The 17,663-nt window shown below is 32.8% G+C and overlaps 2 protein-coding genes across 5 annotated transcripts; one reads left to right on the top strand and one right to left on the bottom strand.

Annotated features, from left to right (window-relative positions):
• Positions 1-4,783: 4,783 nt before the first annotated feature.
• On the bottom strand, positions 4,784-9,682 carry LOC126675436 (uncharacterized). 2 transcript variants are annotated; one of them, XM_050370077.2, is made up of 9 exons: positions 9,547-9,682; positions 9,325-9,446; positions 8,756-8,816; positions 8,290-8,439; positions 6,685-6,895; positions 5,940-5,985; positions 5,695-5,815; positions 5,378-5,450; positions 4,784-5,265 (listed from the first exon to the last, which is right to left on the bottom strand). In XM_050370077.2, exons 1-9 carry the CDS (start codon positions 9,629-9,631, stop codon positions 5,037-5,039), a joined length of 1,098 nt encoding a protein of 365 aa, XP_050226034.1. In that variant the 5' UTR covers positions 9,632-9,682; the 3' UTR covers positions 4,784-5,036. The 2 variants fall into 2 exon arrangements, with proteins under 2 accessions (XP_050226034.1, XP_050226035.1); XM_050370078.2 differs by having other exon boundaries at positions 8,756-8,813.
• A 3,079-nt stretch (positions 9,683-12,761) lies between these two features.
• LOC126673251 (phosphoserine phosphatase, chloroplastic) lies at positions 12,762-17,399 on the top strand. 3 transcript variants are annotated; one of them, XM_050367330.2, is made up of 10 exons: positions 12,762-12,946; positions 12,993-13,008; positions 13,532-13,761; positions 13,869-14,001; positions 14,087-14,194; positions 15,423-15,516; positions 16,112-16,261; positions 16,336-16,389; positions 16,853-16,978; positions 17,098-17,399. In XM_050367330.2, the coding sequence occupies exons 3-9, from the start codon at positions 13,539-13,541 to the stop codon at positions 16,976-16,978; spliced, it is 888 nt and encodes a 295-aa protein (XP_050223287.1). In that variant the 5' UTR covers positions 12,762-12,946; positions 12,993-13,008; positions 13,532-13,538; the 3' UTR covers positions 17,098-17,399. The 3 variants fall into 3 exon arrangements, with proteins under 3 accessions (XP_050223287.1, XP_050223286.1, XP_050223288.1); XM_050367331.2 differs by having other exon boundaries at positions 12,764-13,008; positions 13,589-13,761; XM_050367329.2 differs by having other exon boundaries at positions 12,762-13,008; positions 16,853-17,399.
• Positions 17,400-17,663: the final 264 nt, after the last annotated feature.

The raw sequence follows: 17,663 nt of genomic DNA, 5'->3' as shown, positions 1-17,663 counted from the left end.
TATATCCTAAACAACCAACACAGCAACAATAGTTAATTTTAAACAGGAACAGACCAACAATAAACTATTCATAAAGTCAACACACCACAATAAAGTATTCACAAAGCCAACACAAAATCCAAATTTTCACCAAAAGCAAGCATATAAAGAAATATTATCACAAATGGACCCACAAAAATCAAACTTTATTTTCAGCACACCATTTCAACATAAGTGGTCCTAGAGGTTATGAGGTCAACATTTACAAAAGTTTCGTACCTTCGAATACTTCGTCACTGCTTTCACTATCAGTATATGGCACTGTAAAGGGTTATCTCGACTATTTGACCCCCTTTCCCATCTCTTGTCTCTTTCACTTTGCCTTTCCCGCTCCCTTCGCTCTCGTTTTCTTTTCCCCATTTTTTCCCTTTACACCTGCCAACCACAAGCCCTGTTAAAGTTATACATTACACGAACCAACTAACATAAACACAAACCCATTTTCAAAAAATCAAAAAAAATTCCATTTTCAAGAAATCAAAAAATGTTACATACCCAGTTGCTAAGAAACGAAGAAGACCGAAGAAGACGATCAAGAAACCAAACCCTAACAGGAAACGAAGAAGGCGACGAAGAAACGAAGAAGGCGAAGAAGAAACGAAGTAGGTACACGAAAAGAACAGAAAGGACGTTTTTTTTGACAGAAATAAAATCAAATAAAGTAAGAGAGAAGAAACAGATATAGAGTCAGTTGAATAAACAGCATTACTCAGAGATATCCCAGAAAGTTAACAGATATAGAGTCATTCTTGATCAGCTCCAAATTGACATTCAAAAAGACTTGGGTAACAGCTTTCTTATTGATGAAGAGAGAGCTATGGCTATTCAGTTAAAGAATATGCTTAGATGTGAGGAAAGTTTTTACAAACAGAAATCAAGAGTTCAGTGGCTTAATCTAGGCGACTCCAACACCAAGTACTTTCACAACTCTATCAAGCAAAGAAGAGCTATGAATAGTATTCCTTTAATCAAGTTGGATGATGGCAGGATTATCAATTCTCAGAAAGATATCCTGGAGGAAATGACAAGGTTCTACACGAATCTGTTCAAGGTTGAATGCAGTAAGAGGAAGCATATTGAGACTCTGAATTCAGAAAGGGTCCTCTGGTGTCTGAGGAAGAGGGGATCAGTCTTATGAGCAGTATATCTGAGATGGAAGTCAAGAATGTTGTTTTCTCCTAGGGTCTGATAAGGCTGCAGGTCCTGATGGGTTTAATGCTCACTTCTACAAAACTACTTGGGATATCATCAAAAAGGATCTGATTAAGGCTGTGCAGGAAGCTTTCAGTTCAGGTAAAATCCTTAAGCAGTCCAACTCTACTGCTATTACTGTTATTCCTAAAGTTAGCAATGCTGATAAGTTAGTTGACTTTAGGCCTATTGCATGCTGTAATGTCCTTTACAAAATTGTCTCTAAAGTCATCACAAATAGACTTAGCCCTATTCTCTGTAATATTGTTGCCCAAAACCAATCTGCTTTTATCCCCAAAAGATCCATTGCCCATAACATTATGTTGGCCCATGAATTAGTCAAGAACTATCATTCCAACAAAGATAGCCCTAGATGTCTACTGAAAATAGACCTAAAGAAAGCTTATGACTCTATTTCTTGGGACTTCATTGAAGAAATCCTTATTTGTCTTAATTTTCCTGGAAAGTTCATTTCTCTTGTTATGAGTTGTATTAAAACTTCCAGCTTCTACATTTCTTGGAATGGTTCTAAAGGTGATATGTTCCTCTCTGGTAAAGGGTTAAGACAGGGAGACCCTATCTCTCCCCTTTTATTTGTTCTATGTATGGAATATCTTTCCAGAAGCCTTAACTGTGTCAATTCTGATTTCACCTTTCATCTAGGGTGTAGAGCTCTTAAAATCAACCATTTGATGTTTGCTGATGACCTTTTACTTTTCTGTCATGGTGATAGTGAGTCTGTTAAGTTCCTGATGAATAAGCTTAATGACTTTAGAGAAGTTTCTGGTCTCCAAGTCAATAACAATAAGAGTCAAATTTTCTGTTGCAACATCAATGACAGTGTTAAAAGGGTTATGATTAATTCTATAGGGTTTATTGGAGGGAAACTTCCTCTTAGATACTTAGGTATCCCCCTTATCTCTTCTAGATTGTCTAAGGATGATTGTAAGGGCATAACTCAAAAAATTACTAGTAGAATCCATTCCTGGACTAGTAAATTCCTTTCCTATGCTGCTAGAACTCAGCTTATCCACTCTGTTCTCATGAGCATGCACATTTTTTGGGCCTCTATTTTAATACTTCCCAAGAGTGTTATCAAGCAAATCCAGAGAATTTGTTCTAAATTTCTTTGGACTGGAGTAGCTGATGGCAGAAACAAGGCTAAAGTTGCATGGAAAGAGATCTCTAAACTTAAAAAACAGGGGGGTCTCAGTATCAAAGACATTGGGGTCTGGAACAGGGCAGCAAACTGCAAGCATGTTTGGCATATTTTTAATAACCCTAATGCTCTTTGGGTGAAATGGATCAAAATTAACAAGATTAAGGGGAGAAGTTTTTGGGGTACTAAAGCCAATAATCATTCTAGCTGGATTTGGAGAGGCATTTTGAACATAAGGGATGAAGTAAAGAGAATCTCTGAAACTAAGCTTGGGAATGGGGCTAAAACAGATTTCTGGATGGATCCTTGGATTCATGGCTGCTCCCTGATTGAGAAGTTTTCTAGAGTAAAAATGAGAGATGCTGATGTCCCAAGAAACACTTCAGTAGCAGATCTTTGGAGGGGCAACAGATGGATCCTCCCTGACCCTATCAATTCTGAAACTGAAGAAGCTTGGAGCTATATTAGGGATAATTTCATAGTAAACCCTGAAATAGAAGATACAACCACTTGGAAGGTGATGACAGGCTGTAAATTTTCTATCAACAAAACCTGGGACACTCTTAGAAATCATTATGCAACTGTTCCATGGTTCAAACTGGTGTGGAGCAAAAAATCAATTCCTAGGTATAACTTCATTCTTTGGCTTGCAATCAAAAAGAGACTGAACACTAAAGACAAACTCAAAAGTTGGGGGATTACTGATGATGATACTTGTGTTTTCTGCAATAACAATGTTGAAACTCTAAAACATTGTTTGTTTGACTGTGTGTTTGTCAAGAATGTTTGGGATAGCTTACTCCCAATCTGCAGATGTAGCAACATTGGCTCCTGGACCAGACTGATCAGCTGGTTTAGCAGAAAAGCTACTGGCAAAAGCTTACTGGCCTGTTTCAGAAGGGTGGTCCTTTCCTCTGCGGTCTACATGATTTGGACTGCCAGAAATAGGAAAGTTTTCCTTAAAGAAGACACTAGTGTGGCTAAGATTATTCAGAAGGTAAAATCTGTCCTGCTCACCAAATTCTGTATTGACAACAACAGTATTAGAGAAGTTATTCAGAAAGTTCATAATTTGTAATTAGTTTTTTTGATTAGATTGTTTTGATCTATTTCCCTTCTGTTGGAGTGTAACAGTGAAGGGTAGTCTTTTTAGATTGTAATCTCTATTTCGTTCTAGTAATAGAGCTTTTTGGTTTTTTCTACCAAAAAAAAAAGATGAGAGTTAGAAATGTTAGAGAGAGAAAGTGATTTTTAACCTAGCGGTAAAAATGATAATTTTTTTTTTGAAAAAAGTCAACTGACACAACCTTACACAGCCTTACACATTCTTACACATGTCTGACATGCATGCAGAGTGACTTGCAAAGCCGTCAGTGAATATATCGTGCCACGTCATCATTTTGCCAAAATATCGGCGAGAAATGGGCTCAGGGGGTTTATGTGTAGGCGTCACAAAAATTAGGGGGTTTACTGATCGTTTTTTTATCAGGGGGTTTATCGTAAGGTACCCCTAAAGTCAGGGTCCGTGGGTGATTATTAGCCTCTTTTTGATGATTGGTAGATGACTCGATTTTTTCGTTCGTGTATGTACGTTTTATTGCTGAATCACGTAAATCTCTTATATTATTTATTTTTTTGTTATATTTTTATTTGGTTAAATTCATAATTAAATATCTAGCGGATGACTTCGATTCCGCTGAACATACCAATCCGGTTATGAACCAATCACAACGATTGGTATCAAATATTCAACAATCGATATTACAACAAGTACTTTTCTTACCAATTATTATTCTAATTAAAATATGATTATGGTCAAATCCTGAAACCTTCGCCGAAAAAAATTATAGAAACTATAGAATACAAATTAAAAACAAAAATTTGAAGACTTCTAATTGCGAAGAGTTTCTTTCCTTGAAAAAACAAAAAAACTGAGTGAAGTTTTATTTTTATTTGAGATGATTGTGTTTTAAAGTTTGGGTAATGAAATCAACTAACAATAATCCAATAAATTTAAGATGAACTTTAGACTTATTTGGCTAATAATACAAAAGAATCTAAATATGTACCCTTTTTATTAATACTAGCTAATTTTTTAACTTTCAATTATAAATTTATTTTAATTGCAATTAAATCATCCAAAATTAAATAAATTAAATGTAATTTACTCATAGTTAATAATGTACATTGAAGGCAAAATTCATCCCATTGATTTAAAAAGAATGCAAACACGAGAAAAGATAATCATTCAATTGATGCTAGCTTAGGCGAGTAAAACCAAACTCATTTGATTCAACTAAACTTAATTATTGATGAAACAAAAAAAGTCAAATTAAAATATAACTAAAATTAATGAAACAGCAACATTTAGATTTTGTTTATCATCACTCCAGCTTACTTCAATTTCTTTTTATTTGAATTTGTATTTCAATTGTATATTTGATTTTTATAGTGTTACAAATGAAGAAAGAAATTTTAAAATTAGAAAAATTCACATCTCAGCCTATATCTAGTTTCCAAGAAAGTATATAACTTCTCAAGCAATGAAAAGAGCCATATCGTCCAGCTTTTGGTCGGATAAAGAATTACAAATGCATTTCGGACAGAATCTATACGACACAGTGATGACAAAAACAGGGATTCAGTTCTAAGCTACCTCTGGTAAAGATGATCCCTTCTTCTTCTCTATTGTTAAGTTTGCAACTTCGCTGCTGTCTCTATTGTCATTGAATTGCTCTCTCAGAAATTCTACGGCCATGAACGTCAGAGCAGAGGCCGGGATGTACCATGATATCCTCGGGATGCTTCCTCTAAACATTCCTTTCACTCCTTCTATCCTCCATATCCTTTGTATTGCATCTAACCACCCATTGTACCTTAATTTTTCATAAATTAAAAGAATCAAACTTAACATTTCTACTACTGTCGTTTAAGATTTACGCGAAGAGCGTAACACGCAAGAAAAGTTCAAGTTCTTCAGAGTTATACCTGATAGTTGATCCCTGGACTTGCAATCTTGTTTTGATGACATCCAATGGAGTTGTAAGATAAGCACTGAAACCTGCATCAAAATTACAAAAGCCACGAATCTTCAAGCATGAAATGTTATTCTTACGGTTGCATCACAAAATTAAATATAGCAACTTGATTAATTTATACATTTTAAAGAAAGTTTAGAAGTTCTGTCAGCAAGCGAACTTCGTATTTATTACGTTACTAAAGACGAGATGAAAACATTCAAAATATCTGTTGAGTCTGGTTTTCTTTTTAATATATATATTTTATAGCAGAAATGCAGCACATACCACCAGCCAATCCTCCAAGGACAAGGCCCTCTACAGAACTATGAATGAAGCGATCTGCATTAGGGATCCATTTTTTCTTCCCATACTCTGTCATATCTTTCAGGGCTTCATAAAACATAACCTACAAAGCGTACATTAACTATCGACTTACATAAGCTGTATTTATACCAATGCTAATATCATACAAATATATCTATATGAATCTATTTACAGGTTAAAACCGAGGATTAAAAAGAAATACAAACCATGAGACCAGCAAATGGCACATCCCTTGCAAGTGTAGACCAATAACTGCGAAAGTAACAAAAATACAGGTTTCAAATTATTTACAGAAATGATAACTATTTTAAAATTTTGATACCATCTTAATTGCCAAAACCACTAATTTTAAAGATCAAGAAGATGGAATAAGTAATCATGCAAAGCTTAAACTATGTAAATCTGCTATCTATTCCCTTGTATAGAGCAGGTTGAAAATTGACATTGTGAAAGAGATTAGGAACACCTTGATAATGCATCAAGTTCATGCATGTATAAAAGCGTGAGTTAAACTAAAGCTTCATGTCTTGATGAAGGTCCAGCCTAGTGTAAACAAATTGCTTCTGGTGCCAACATGATACTACTTAGAAATAACGCACATGATTCACAATTAAGGCACATTGTTGGAAGGAAGCTCTTGTCAACTTCAAAGCAGTACTAAATAATCTCCTTCATTAATTATAAAAGCCTGCACTTCCACATGCACACGACAACAATAGTACGATCACACAAGATACAGAACTGTTTTGCTATAGTTCTTTGACATACACAACAATAACACAAGACACAAAACTCTGTACAGTTAAAAAGTATGAATTCATCCAAAGTATACCAATGCTGAAAGCACAGGGCGAGAAGTGTTATTAGAAATATAGTGATTGATATACTTTATATAATATAAATAATAAAAAAAAAATCAGCCACATAAAAGGAACTTCATTGAGAATTTACCCAGCATATAATCCTCTTGGTCCTTGCGCCTTTAATATTGATCTGCCAGCATGTAACATTCCTGTATAATAGCCATACATTTGCCCACTAGATTTCGCACCAATGCTGTCTTTCACAATAGCATTTGTCCAAGATGTTCTTGTGCCTTGCACCTGCATCCGTTGCTTAATTACTTCACAAGGAACAAACACAATAGAACCAAGCGTATCTCCTGAAATGGTGAAGATGAAAGAAAACTAGAGTTAGATTTCTCATAAAATCGAATGACTTGCTACTCCAGAACGTTTCATCAGATAGTAGAAAACACAAAAAAGTAAAAGAAAAATGGTTGGGAAAAACAATTAAAGCAACAGCTATAATAGTTTAGTGATCCATGAGCATGTGAATGATTGAAAGTAACACAGATATCAATTCAACGAAACTCGACTAATCTTTATGCAAAAAGAGATTACACAGAAGTTTATGTTTTCAATGCAACTACAAGAGGCTATCAATTGTGAATGCTTAAAAAGTGAAGAAGATAAAAAAACAATGTATAATAGAAAGAGGGAAGAAGTCACTGAACTCTTGATATCCAAGTTAGAATAGGAGCTGCCGCATATAGAAAGTCAATTGCTCATTATCGACTGTCGGACCATGATAGAGATAAGGAAGTTTCCCAATGTAAATGCAATAGATCACGAGTATGAATGCTTGAACACATGCCAAAACGAGTTTCATGAGTTGTTGAGTTTCTTAGGAAAAACTAGAGGTTAGCAGTGAAAAAATACTGAACTTCTACTTCAATCAATGTAACCATAATAAGCAGTGGATGCATTTCTATGCCACAAAGATAATTTATACAAGGTGTATTATATTAATATTTCAAAACCATTTACTGCAAAATGGACAAAATGAAGTTCTACACATGGGATTCCTATATTAGCAAAAAAATTATTTTTTTTATTGTAAAGGGGGGGAATGACACTAGACTAAGCCTATGGGATAGCAAAATCAAATTATTAATGAATGCGAAATGCCCAAGATCAGATCTCTGTCATATGCTTAAATTTCAGCAGAAATATACTTCACAACATAGTAGTTTATTCTAGAGCACATTACATAAAAATTATAAAATCAAGCTCGGTGTATGCTGTTGGCTTACTATCTTGTGACAGGGAAAAACCTGTTCAGGTGACGCAAATTCTGTTATCTGTTAGTTATTTTAGTAATATATAAAATCCTTATAAATAAATCAAAACTGACTATTCTTTTTAAATGTGGGTCGAACTCCCCACTTAAATCTTCACGCCAAACTCAAAGCCTTAAAATAGCTTAGAATCATAGCCCACCATACGAGTCTGGGATTTTGAAAAGTGGCTTATCCAGATTCCCAGTGTAACACTTAACTCTGTATGGTATTGAATTCCGAACATGTACTAGCAGGTTGCTTTGACATCAATTGTAAAACTCCAATGTGGAATAAAAAGTGAATCCATTGATATTAAAAGCAATGTACATAAAACTCTTATAAATCAATCAAACCAACTATTTCTTTCCAGCATGAGATGAGGTCACAAGAATAGCATTAAAAAACTTGGAAGCATGAAGCATCAGACAGCTTACCTAAGGCTCCGGCAATGAAATGTGCCCAATGACCCCCGAGGCCAGGATGTGATTCTTCAATCCACTTCTTAGTAGATTCTATAAAACCAAAATATGTAGCACCAGTTGCAAGGGATCCAATAACTCCAGGAGCTACACCTCTGTAAAAGCCTAAGAGAATAATCAGTTCATAGACAACTCTATAATCAGGTAAACATTTATAACATCAACAGATGAGGCATTGTATGTCATATATAAGAATTAAATTATTTTGGCTTTGGCATAAATACATTACTTTTCAATAAATTACTTTTTTTCATTTGAAATAACTAAATTCTAGCTACTAAGAGGCGTTCAAAACAAAATAATTGCCACATATAGCTTTTAATTAATTGAATGTTTGAAATTCCAAAAAATGTAAATGCTATATTAATGATTGAGGTTACACGTCATTAAAAAAATGAAACAATTTTTTTAAAAAATGTACCTTTTAGTCCATCAGCAGCATGGACCGCTCTGACCATCTGAAGTATGCTCTTTTGACTCTGCTAGTATGGGAGAGACAGAGTTAGGCCTTGCTGGAATTGGCCACAAGCAAGAATTCAAAAGAATTATTACAAAATCATGTCAATTTTAGAATGTTATTCTATTTACTTCAAAAAGCATTGCTTTTCCTTTTGCTTTTTTAGCTTTTTCAACAATAGAACTCGGCAACTCGCCAATAATAATGTAATTCAATTGAAAATTTTGCACTTTTAAACTAATTAATCTTTTCCCAAAGCCAAAATAAAGGTGAAAAATCAAGAAACGGCTAATTCTATCTCGAGCACAAACAACTAATGGAATTAAATTCTTGCATAAACGAATAATTTTTTTGTTTTCTTTAAATTTATACATATTAAATTATTGCTAGCAACTAAGAATCTTTGCAAACATATAACAAAAATCAATGGAAATAAGAAAATTCCAATCAGAATTTTTAGACTATACGAAAATAACTCTTATTTTCAAATAAAATTAGAAATTGGATTAAATAAAAAAAAGGAGTGCAAATACCTGATTAGGGTTAAGATTAAAAAAAGCTTGGGTTTGAATACGAGTTTTAATAGTATCAATAGGATGCATCATTCCTTCTCCGAAACCACCTGCTATTCCTCCCCATACGAACTCCTTCCATACTATACGATAATCAATATTTTTATTATCATCAAAACTTAATCAATAACAGTCTAAAATTGAAACCAAAAGGATTAAAAAGAAAGTTGCGAGCTACATTACCGAAGAAATGATCATGATTGCGTGGTGTAGCTGTGGAAATGAGTGAATTTGATTGTGAAGTGGAAGTTGAATTCTGAACAGTCATTTTTCAATTGAGAGGTTTTTCTCAAATTCTCTGTGTTAGGGTTTATATTATTTAAAGAAAGGGCGGGCTTTTACTTTTGGGCTTTTTATTTTAGGGAAATAGGTATTTATATTAAAAATAAAAATATTTATGAAAAAGTTACAGAAAATACCTCATGTTTTTTTCGGGTTTATATTTTCACTCTTGGTGTTAAAATATTTATAATTTTACTCCAAAATCATCTGATTATTATAAATATGTAATTTATTTTTTACATAGGATATGATACAATTATCACAATCTTGTCATATTTCAATATCATTTGGTTATTATACTGCAATATTATGATAACAACATGATAATATAGTGATACTCACATGATACAGACATGTGTTTTATCATAACATTATCCTATAGGTAATATAAATATTATTATCTCGGTATCATATGATAATGTTATGATATCAACATGATAATGTTATGTTATCAATATGATAATCAAATATTAGTTTCAGTAGTGTTATGATAACGACATGATAATGTGGTGATACTGACATGATAATCAGACACTATTTTCTGTAGAGGATCGTTTTTAATACAGACTTTTAGATCTAAAATTGAGAAAATTCAAGAGTAATTTATTTAAATCTAAAAGTTATAATAAATCGTATTAATCACCACGAGTTAATAAAAAAATCGCTAAAATCAAATATGAAAAAACAGCGGAGCGACGATAGAAAGATGGCGAAGCGATGAATTAACAACGAAGAAGAAAATAATAATGGAGAAGAAATAAAAAGAAAGAGAAACAAAATGGCAGGAAAAAAACATAAAACGAGAAGAAATAATGGGAAAAAAAAGAAGGAGAGATAAAAAAAGAAAAATGTGACAGTTGTCACTTAAAAGTTTAAAAAAATATAATTAGAATAAAATAGTAATAAAAGGTAGGTATAATTATAAGGGGGTAATGTCATGCAAAATTAACTAATTTTACACGTTTTCTCAATTTAATCACATTTTAAAAAAAAATTCATAAAAAGACACCAACTTTCATTTTTTTTTTCCACGTGGACTGACGTGACACTCATTCATTGGTGCAATTTGCTGAGATGTAAGTTATTTGTAATCGATGGATGAGTGACACGTCAGCACAATGTATGAATTTGGAAATAAAAGTTGGTGTGTCTTTATGAGAAGTTTTAAAGAATGTGATTAAATTGAAAAAACGTGTAAATTTGGTCATGAATTTTATGACACTGACCCTAATTATAATACAAATAGGTGTTATAGTAAAAGAAATAAATACATTAAAAGGATGAGTTATTTTTTTATCTTTTTCTTATTTAGGTAGGAAATCATATTATTTTTGAAAATGGAGTATTTATCTTAATTTTCTCTTAATTTTATGATTCCCACCCATAAAAAATATAGCATTTTTGGCGGTGAAGTGATCAAGGACGGGGCTATAAATTAGAGGTGTACACGATTCACAACCTGGCAGTTCCAAAGTTCCGGTTTGGAACTGTCAGGTCACGGTTAAAGAAAAAATGAAACTGGCCCAGACGTTTAAATGACGATTTCATTCCGGTTCGGAACCGAACAGTTCTGGTTCCGGGTTCTAGGCAGTTTAAAAAAATTGAAAGTAAAATTAAAATTTAATTTTTAAAATTATAATCTAAAAATAAAATAACACGTGAAAATAACATTGCAATAAAATAATAAGATAAAAAATTATAAATATTATGGTAACCAAAAAATTAACTAAAATAAATATAATTTGTATCTTATATATATATATTAATCAACTTTTTATCGGCGGATTTGGCCTTTGAACTGCCGGTTTCAACCCAGAACCGTCGATTCACGGTTTAAAAAATTTGGAACTGGCATGAAACCGGTCTTTCCACGGTTCCGAACCGGTTTTGGTCTGCTTTTGATTTACTGATTCTCGGTCGGGTTTAACTAGGCCGGTTCACATGCTGACCCATCCCATGGCCAACTGTACTACCAAAAAACCGAGCTGCTCGTAAGGAGTACGGTGTTTGTTTTGACAAAGAGCTTTGTTTCTATTTGTTTATGTTATAGATGAATCGACTTTGACTTTAATTTTATATTCATTTATTGAAAAAAAGTTGAACATGAATATCGCGGTGTTTGATTACTGTTTGGGAACAACCTCAACAAAAAATTCACGAACTGACTTGTATAAAAATCTGATAAAAAGTTTATAATTTTGCTAATAACTTTTAAATAAAATATTAAATATTTTTTAATATATTAAAATTATATTGTTTTGAACGCTCTATGCATACTTGATAAATAAGAAACATAAAATTATGTAGTTTTGGTTGGTGTTTGTCCGTTAAATCGTTAAAGAAACGAGTTCATTAAAAAGCTCGTTAAGAACCTTCACAAGCTTGTTCATTTAGCTGATACATGAAGGAACACAAGTTGAATATGAACCAAATATGAATATTATAAATTATAAATGAACTGAATATGAATATTTTATTCAAAATTCGAATAAATGTGAACATTTCGTTCATATACAGAGTTGAACATGAACACATTAAAACTCAATTCGTTTATGGTAGGGGTGGGGAAAAAAACTTGGTCAATCTGATTAACCGAACCGAAACCGAAAAACTGAACCAATAAATATGGTTAACCGATCCGAGAGTTTAGGTTTATATTTTGATTTTTAATTTTTATGGTTAATGGTTTAGTTTTGATTTTGAAATTTTAAAAACCGCAGTTAATCGGTTTATAAATAATATATATTTTTATTTTTTGTTTGTTATAAAAATAAATAGAATGAAAATTAAAATTTTACGATTAGACTGTATTTAAATTTTTTTCTTTTTCTATATATAATTTTTTTAATGTGATATGGTTAAAAACCGCAAAACGAAAAAATCAAACCGTTTTAGATGGTTAATCGATTTAGTGGTTAACCGTTTAAAATTTTAAATTTAATTTTTTAATTTTAAAAACCGTACTATTATGGACCATAAATTACCTTCATGGACCGATTAACCGGTTCATGCCTACCCTAATTTATGGTAGGACTTATAAATTTGAAAATTTATTTGTTGTATAGTACTATTTTTATTTGAAATGAACTAATTTTATATAGGCTTTTCTTATTCCAACATAGTGGGACATTTTAATAATCTCCCACCCTCCACCCCACCAGTCACCACCAACCCAACCAACAAATGGCTTGAGGTAAATTCGGGACCAAACCAATAGCAATTAGCGGGAGCTAAAAGTAAGCAGAGCAGAGGGATCTAACATTAACAAGCACTGAGACCGCACTCACCGCATAGAATTGATAAACCAAAATTTATAACATCTAACAGCAATAATCCTTAGCAAAGATTCCGGAAGCTAGAGCTGTAAGTTTCACACGTCAGTAATTTTTGTAATTTATGCTTTTAAATTCAGATTTCTGTTCACATTTTTGTTTTTTTTTATAATATATATTATGTTCTAGCTATCTGTTTCCTCCCTGTCTGCTTGATGTGGGTGAAATTGTGTTAAAATGGTAGAAGGTTGAATTGTTTTTGGTTTCTGGGTGTAGTAAATTTGTGTGCTTTTTGCTTTTTCTTTGTGTTTTATTAGTGTTTTTCTTACCTACCAAACAAAGGGTACACGTTTTTTCTTTCTGTTTAGTGAATGTGCAAGTCTTACGGATCTATCATTATTTTATTTTTGAAAGTAGCTAGTGCATTTCTTGTTGAATTGTATTTATTTCATGCATGTTCAGTAGTTCTCTTAAAGTTATATTTCATAGAAGACCCATTTATGTTACACTATATAAGGAGTTAACATATTGGAGCAGTTTCAGCACTAGTGAGATACAATGTCATTATAAGTTTTTGCGGTTTACGTTTTGCTTATCGATCTTTTTGGCAATAGATTATTGATGGAAAGGTTGGTGCATTCGCGAATCAATCCCTTTCCTGCTACTTGCAGACAGTATCGCTCTTGTATTATTCCAGCATTATCTCTACAGTTGAAAAAGAATTCTGTTGGAGGGAGAAATTTGTTTATGAAACTTCCTCAATCATTCAATTCAGTTACTGCTTCAGTTCAACCATTAGACCCTCCCAAAGTGGACCACTTCGACAATAGATTGGCCTCAAAAGGTTTCAATCATTAACTCTGGACTACTTTCACCTGAGCCTTGCAGATTAAATTTATAAGATTGGTATCTATTTTGGTATAATTGTTGATTGCTTAATCAAATTTGCAGAGGTTCTTGAGCTCTGGAGAAGTGCTGATGCAGTATGCTTCGATGTTGATAGCACGGTATGCCTAGATGAGGGCATTGATGAACTTGCAGAGTTTTGTGGAGCTGGAAATGCTGTTGCAGAATGGACAGCTAAGTAAGTTTTACTTGTCATTTCCTTAAAAATTTGCGGTAATTCTTAGTATTATATAATTCTGAATTTGGTGCTTGGAGTTTGCCAGAGCAATGAGTGGTTCTGTTCCTTTCGAGGAGGCCTTGGCAGCTAGACTATCTCTGTTCAAGCCATCTCTATCTCAGGTCCACGATTATCTTGAGAAGCGGCCCCCAAAGTATGTTATTCCTTAATTGTACTTATATTTTCCCCTTTGTTTTAGTATTTAAGGGTTTGATATACTTTTGATTTTTAATATGATTGATCTGTTTTGCGTAACATTTAAGGCAGGTCGATGGTACCTTGTGGAAATTTATATCATGATGATGAAACAATTAGAGTAGGACCTTTCCTTCTTGCTAGCTGTCTATGATTATGGAGTTCACAAAAGAACATTGGATATACAGCAAAAGCTCATAGGAAATGGCAGACTATCTTGCTTCCTTCTTTTACCCTTAATCTATTGCGTACATTTTAAATCACCTCAACTAGACTAGATATTCAATTAGTTGACCCTTTGTTCTATCCTCACTGTGTCCTTTTGTAAATCGTAAGCTTAGAGATCAAACTCTTCTTGTAACTTCATCCTAAATCATTTTTCTTCAATTGCTGTTTCCGTTTCTGCCTTCTCTTTGATATTGTGATTCAACTCAAGCCATGTTCTTACATATTTAGGCTGTTTAATATGAAAACTCTTTATTTAGTTGCAAATTGCAATATGTTTAAGATATACTTAAATTCATAAAAAGTTGGGGAGTTGTATACGGTCTAAAAGAATTATAATTTTTCATTTACTAGTTTGGAATTTTGAGATGGCTGATTGTAAATATATGTGCGAGCATCATGCCTGTTTTAGAGTGAGTGAAAAAGTTAATGACACACTTTGTAATCGTAGGATACTTAAGGCAATTGTTGTTTGGGGACAAAAAGAGCTCTTATACTTTTTAAAAAAAAATTAATTAACTGTTTTTCTTAAAAATATTCTAAATTTTTTCCCAATCTCTTCAGTTGGAAAAGCATCTATACACCAGCTTTTCTAAAACAGTAGTATTCAAAACTAAAAAAAGTAAGGAAAGTGCTTTTCCCACTGCTGAACACACCATTATTCTTGTTATTTGATGCATTTTGCTTCTTGTGCTTTTTAGACATCCTTGACGCCAACAGAGTTTGGATTTAGTATGTATATGTTCTTATTTGGAAAAACAGTATGCATAATTGACTATTCTTTTATTTTTGATCTAGGACATGAGTAATTCAATTGTTTGGCCACTTGATGAACAAAAGGATTTGAATGTCTGTTTTGTTTTAATTTACCTTCTGATTTTCCCTTAATTTTATGGCATTTAACTTAAAGGTAAATTTGAAGAGTCTCCATTGTTGTTAATTCGTTATTCTATATTCTGTAGGCTTTCACCTGGCATAGATGAGTTAATTCAGAAGCTGAAGGCTAAGGATAAAACTGTTTATTTTATCTCTGGAGGCTTTCGTCAGATGATCAATGTATGCTACCTGATTGAATTGTTATTTTTTTCTTGCTTCATTCTGTTATTTCAGTCGTTTATCAAGCTTTGATGTTATAACTGTTTAATGCTTACAATATCTGAAATGAAACTATAGGATAACTATAAAGAACCCGCATATTTTAATAAGTAGCTTTACAATATTATATTCATATTATAGGAAATCCTTGAACTACATGCAAGCACCTTCTAGTGATATAGGAACCATGTCATGTGCTCTTAAAAGTCTTTTTTGTATGAAGATCTTCATCCTTGTAGTAAACCTCATCCTGCATCTCTTGAAGTTTTTATTTGAATTGGTAGGTGCACAAATTTTCAACAGAGGAAGAGGAACAGTGAATAAGCAATTACTTTAAAATTTATTAATAACTGTACCATGCATGCTCAATTCCTGATCAAAGTTCAAATACAGAACATAAATACTTCCGATACTTATATATGCAGAAGAGTCGCTCTGCATAGTAACTGAAGAACATGATTACAGTGTGCATTTGTAATTCAAAACCAGTTTAAAAGATTGCTTTTTTTTTTATTTATTAAAAGAGATAGATTAGAATTAGACAACTTGGTTGCAGCCTATTGCATCTATCCTTGGGATTCCACTTGAAAATATATTTGCCAACCAAATGCTGTTTGGAAATTCGGGGGAGTTCTCGGGTTTTGATGCAAATGAGCCTACTTCAAGGAGCGGAGGAAAAGCAACTGCAGTAGAGCAAATAAGGAAGGTCAGTGTCACAACTACTAGTTTCATGCATGGTTTCTTCGAACAAATCTAAAGCTGTTTATGATGATAAACCAGGCTCAAGGATACAAGTCTATGGTTATGATTGGGGATGGTGCAACTGATCTTGAGGTAAATAATTTCATTGGTACTTTCATACTTTAATTCAAATCATTGTTAGGAGACTATTTGATTGAAAAAAAAAATAGTTAACCTGTTCTAATTTACATTGTCAATTCTAGGCCAAAAGGCTACATACAACAGACCGCCACAATGAATGCTTTGCCAATATTATCACATTGATCTATAGCTATGTAGTATGGGAATGAAAATGCTGAAATAGAGAACAGGAAAATGACTTTTTTTTTACTAGAATAAGTTATAATATAAATATATTTCTGTAAATGCAGGATTCTAAAAGATTTCCATACATTATAGATCTATAGTTGTTTGGTTGGAATGTAGGATTCTAAAGGATTCTAAAAGATTTCCAAACAGTTTGACAAAGAAATGAGATTCCTTTATTCTCTTGGTATGCTTTAACAGAGACATTCTTATCCTTGGTATGTTTTCGTTATTCGTCTGTTTCATGTAGGCTCGTAAACCAGGTGGTGCTGACATGTTTATTTGCTATGCGGGTGTTCAACTTCGAGAAGCTGTAGCAGTAGAAGCTGATTGGCTGGTCTTCCATTTTACAGATCTAATAAATTCTTTGGATTAGGTTGTGGTCTTCTGAATTTAAATTGCCTTGTATTTCTTCATTTTTTCATACTGGTATTCTGTTCTGTTGCAGAAGTACCTGCATTACATAACTGTTCTCCCCTTTTAATGTCTCTACAGGTATATTGATTTGAGGAGATCAATAAAATTCAATCTACCACCTTCTATTTAAGGTGCTACTGTCACAAACATCTCTGAGCTCTTTAGGCTCTATTATTATTTATTTGTTTTGATTTGAGAAATGCTATTCTACGACTCGAATTCGAGATCTCTCTGATTTTTTCTTTTTTCTTGTTATTTGCAACTTATATATAGTGTTTTCAGGGCTTGTGTGATTGATTGATGCCTTCAGTTAAAGAATGGCTGAAAAATAATTGGTCTGATTTACTTAGATATCAACTAATTTATCACCCATCTACAAACTATGCTTTATTCTTATATCTATCATCATTACTGGTTGTGTATTTAGAATTGGTCATTTTGTTTCAGCTTATGGAAATTTTATTAATACTTTTCTGTAATTGTGTGTTAAAGGCTTTATCTTTTTTATATTGTGAAGGTTATATGAGTAAAGTGCCGATCCGGTCCTTGAATTTGTGATTCGGGTTTTAAAATTCCACTAACAATATGAAAAATTTTAGGGACCAAAATATTATGTTAACTGATCTAAAAATATAAAGTATTGA

Source organism: Mercurialis annua, linkage group LG3 (genome assembly GCF_937616625.2).
Source record: "Mercurialis annua linkage group LG3, ddMerAnnu1.2, whole genome shotgun sequence".
Taxonomy (NCBI): domain Eukaryota; kingdom Viridiplantae; phylum Streptophyta; class Magnoliopsida; order Malpighiales; family Euphorbiaceae; genus Mercurialis; species Mercurialis annua.
Note: the sequence above shows the minus strand (reverse complement) of the source record. Positions and strands in the feature narration are given on the sequence as shown.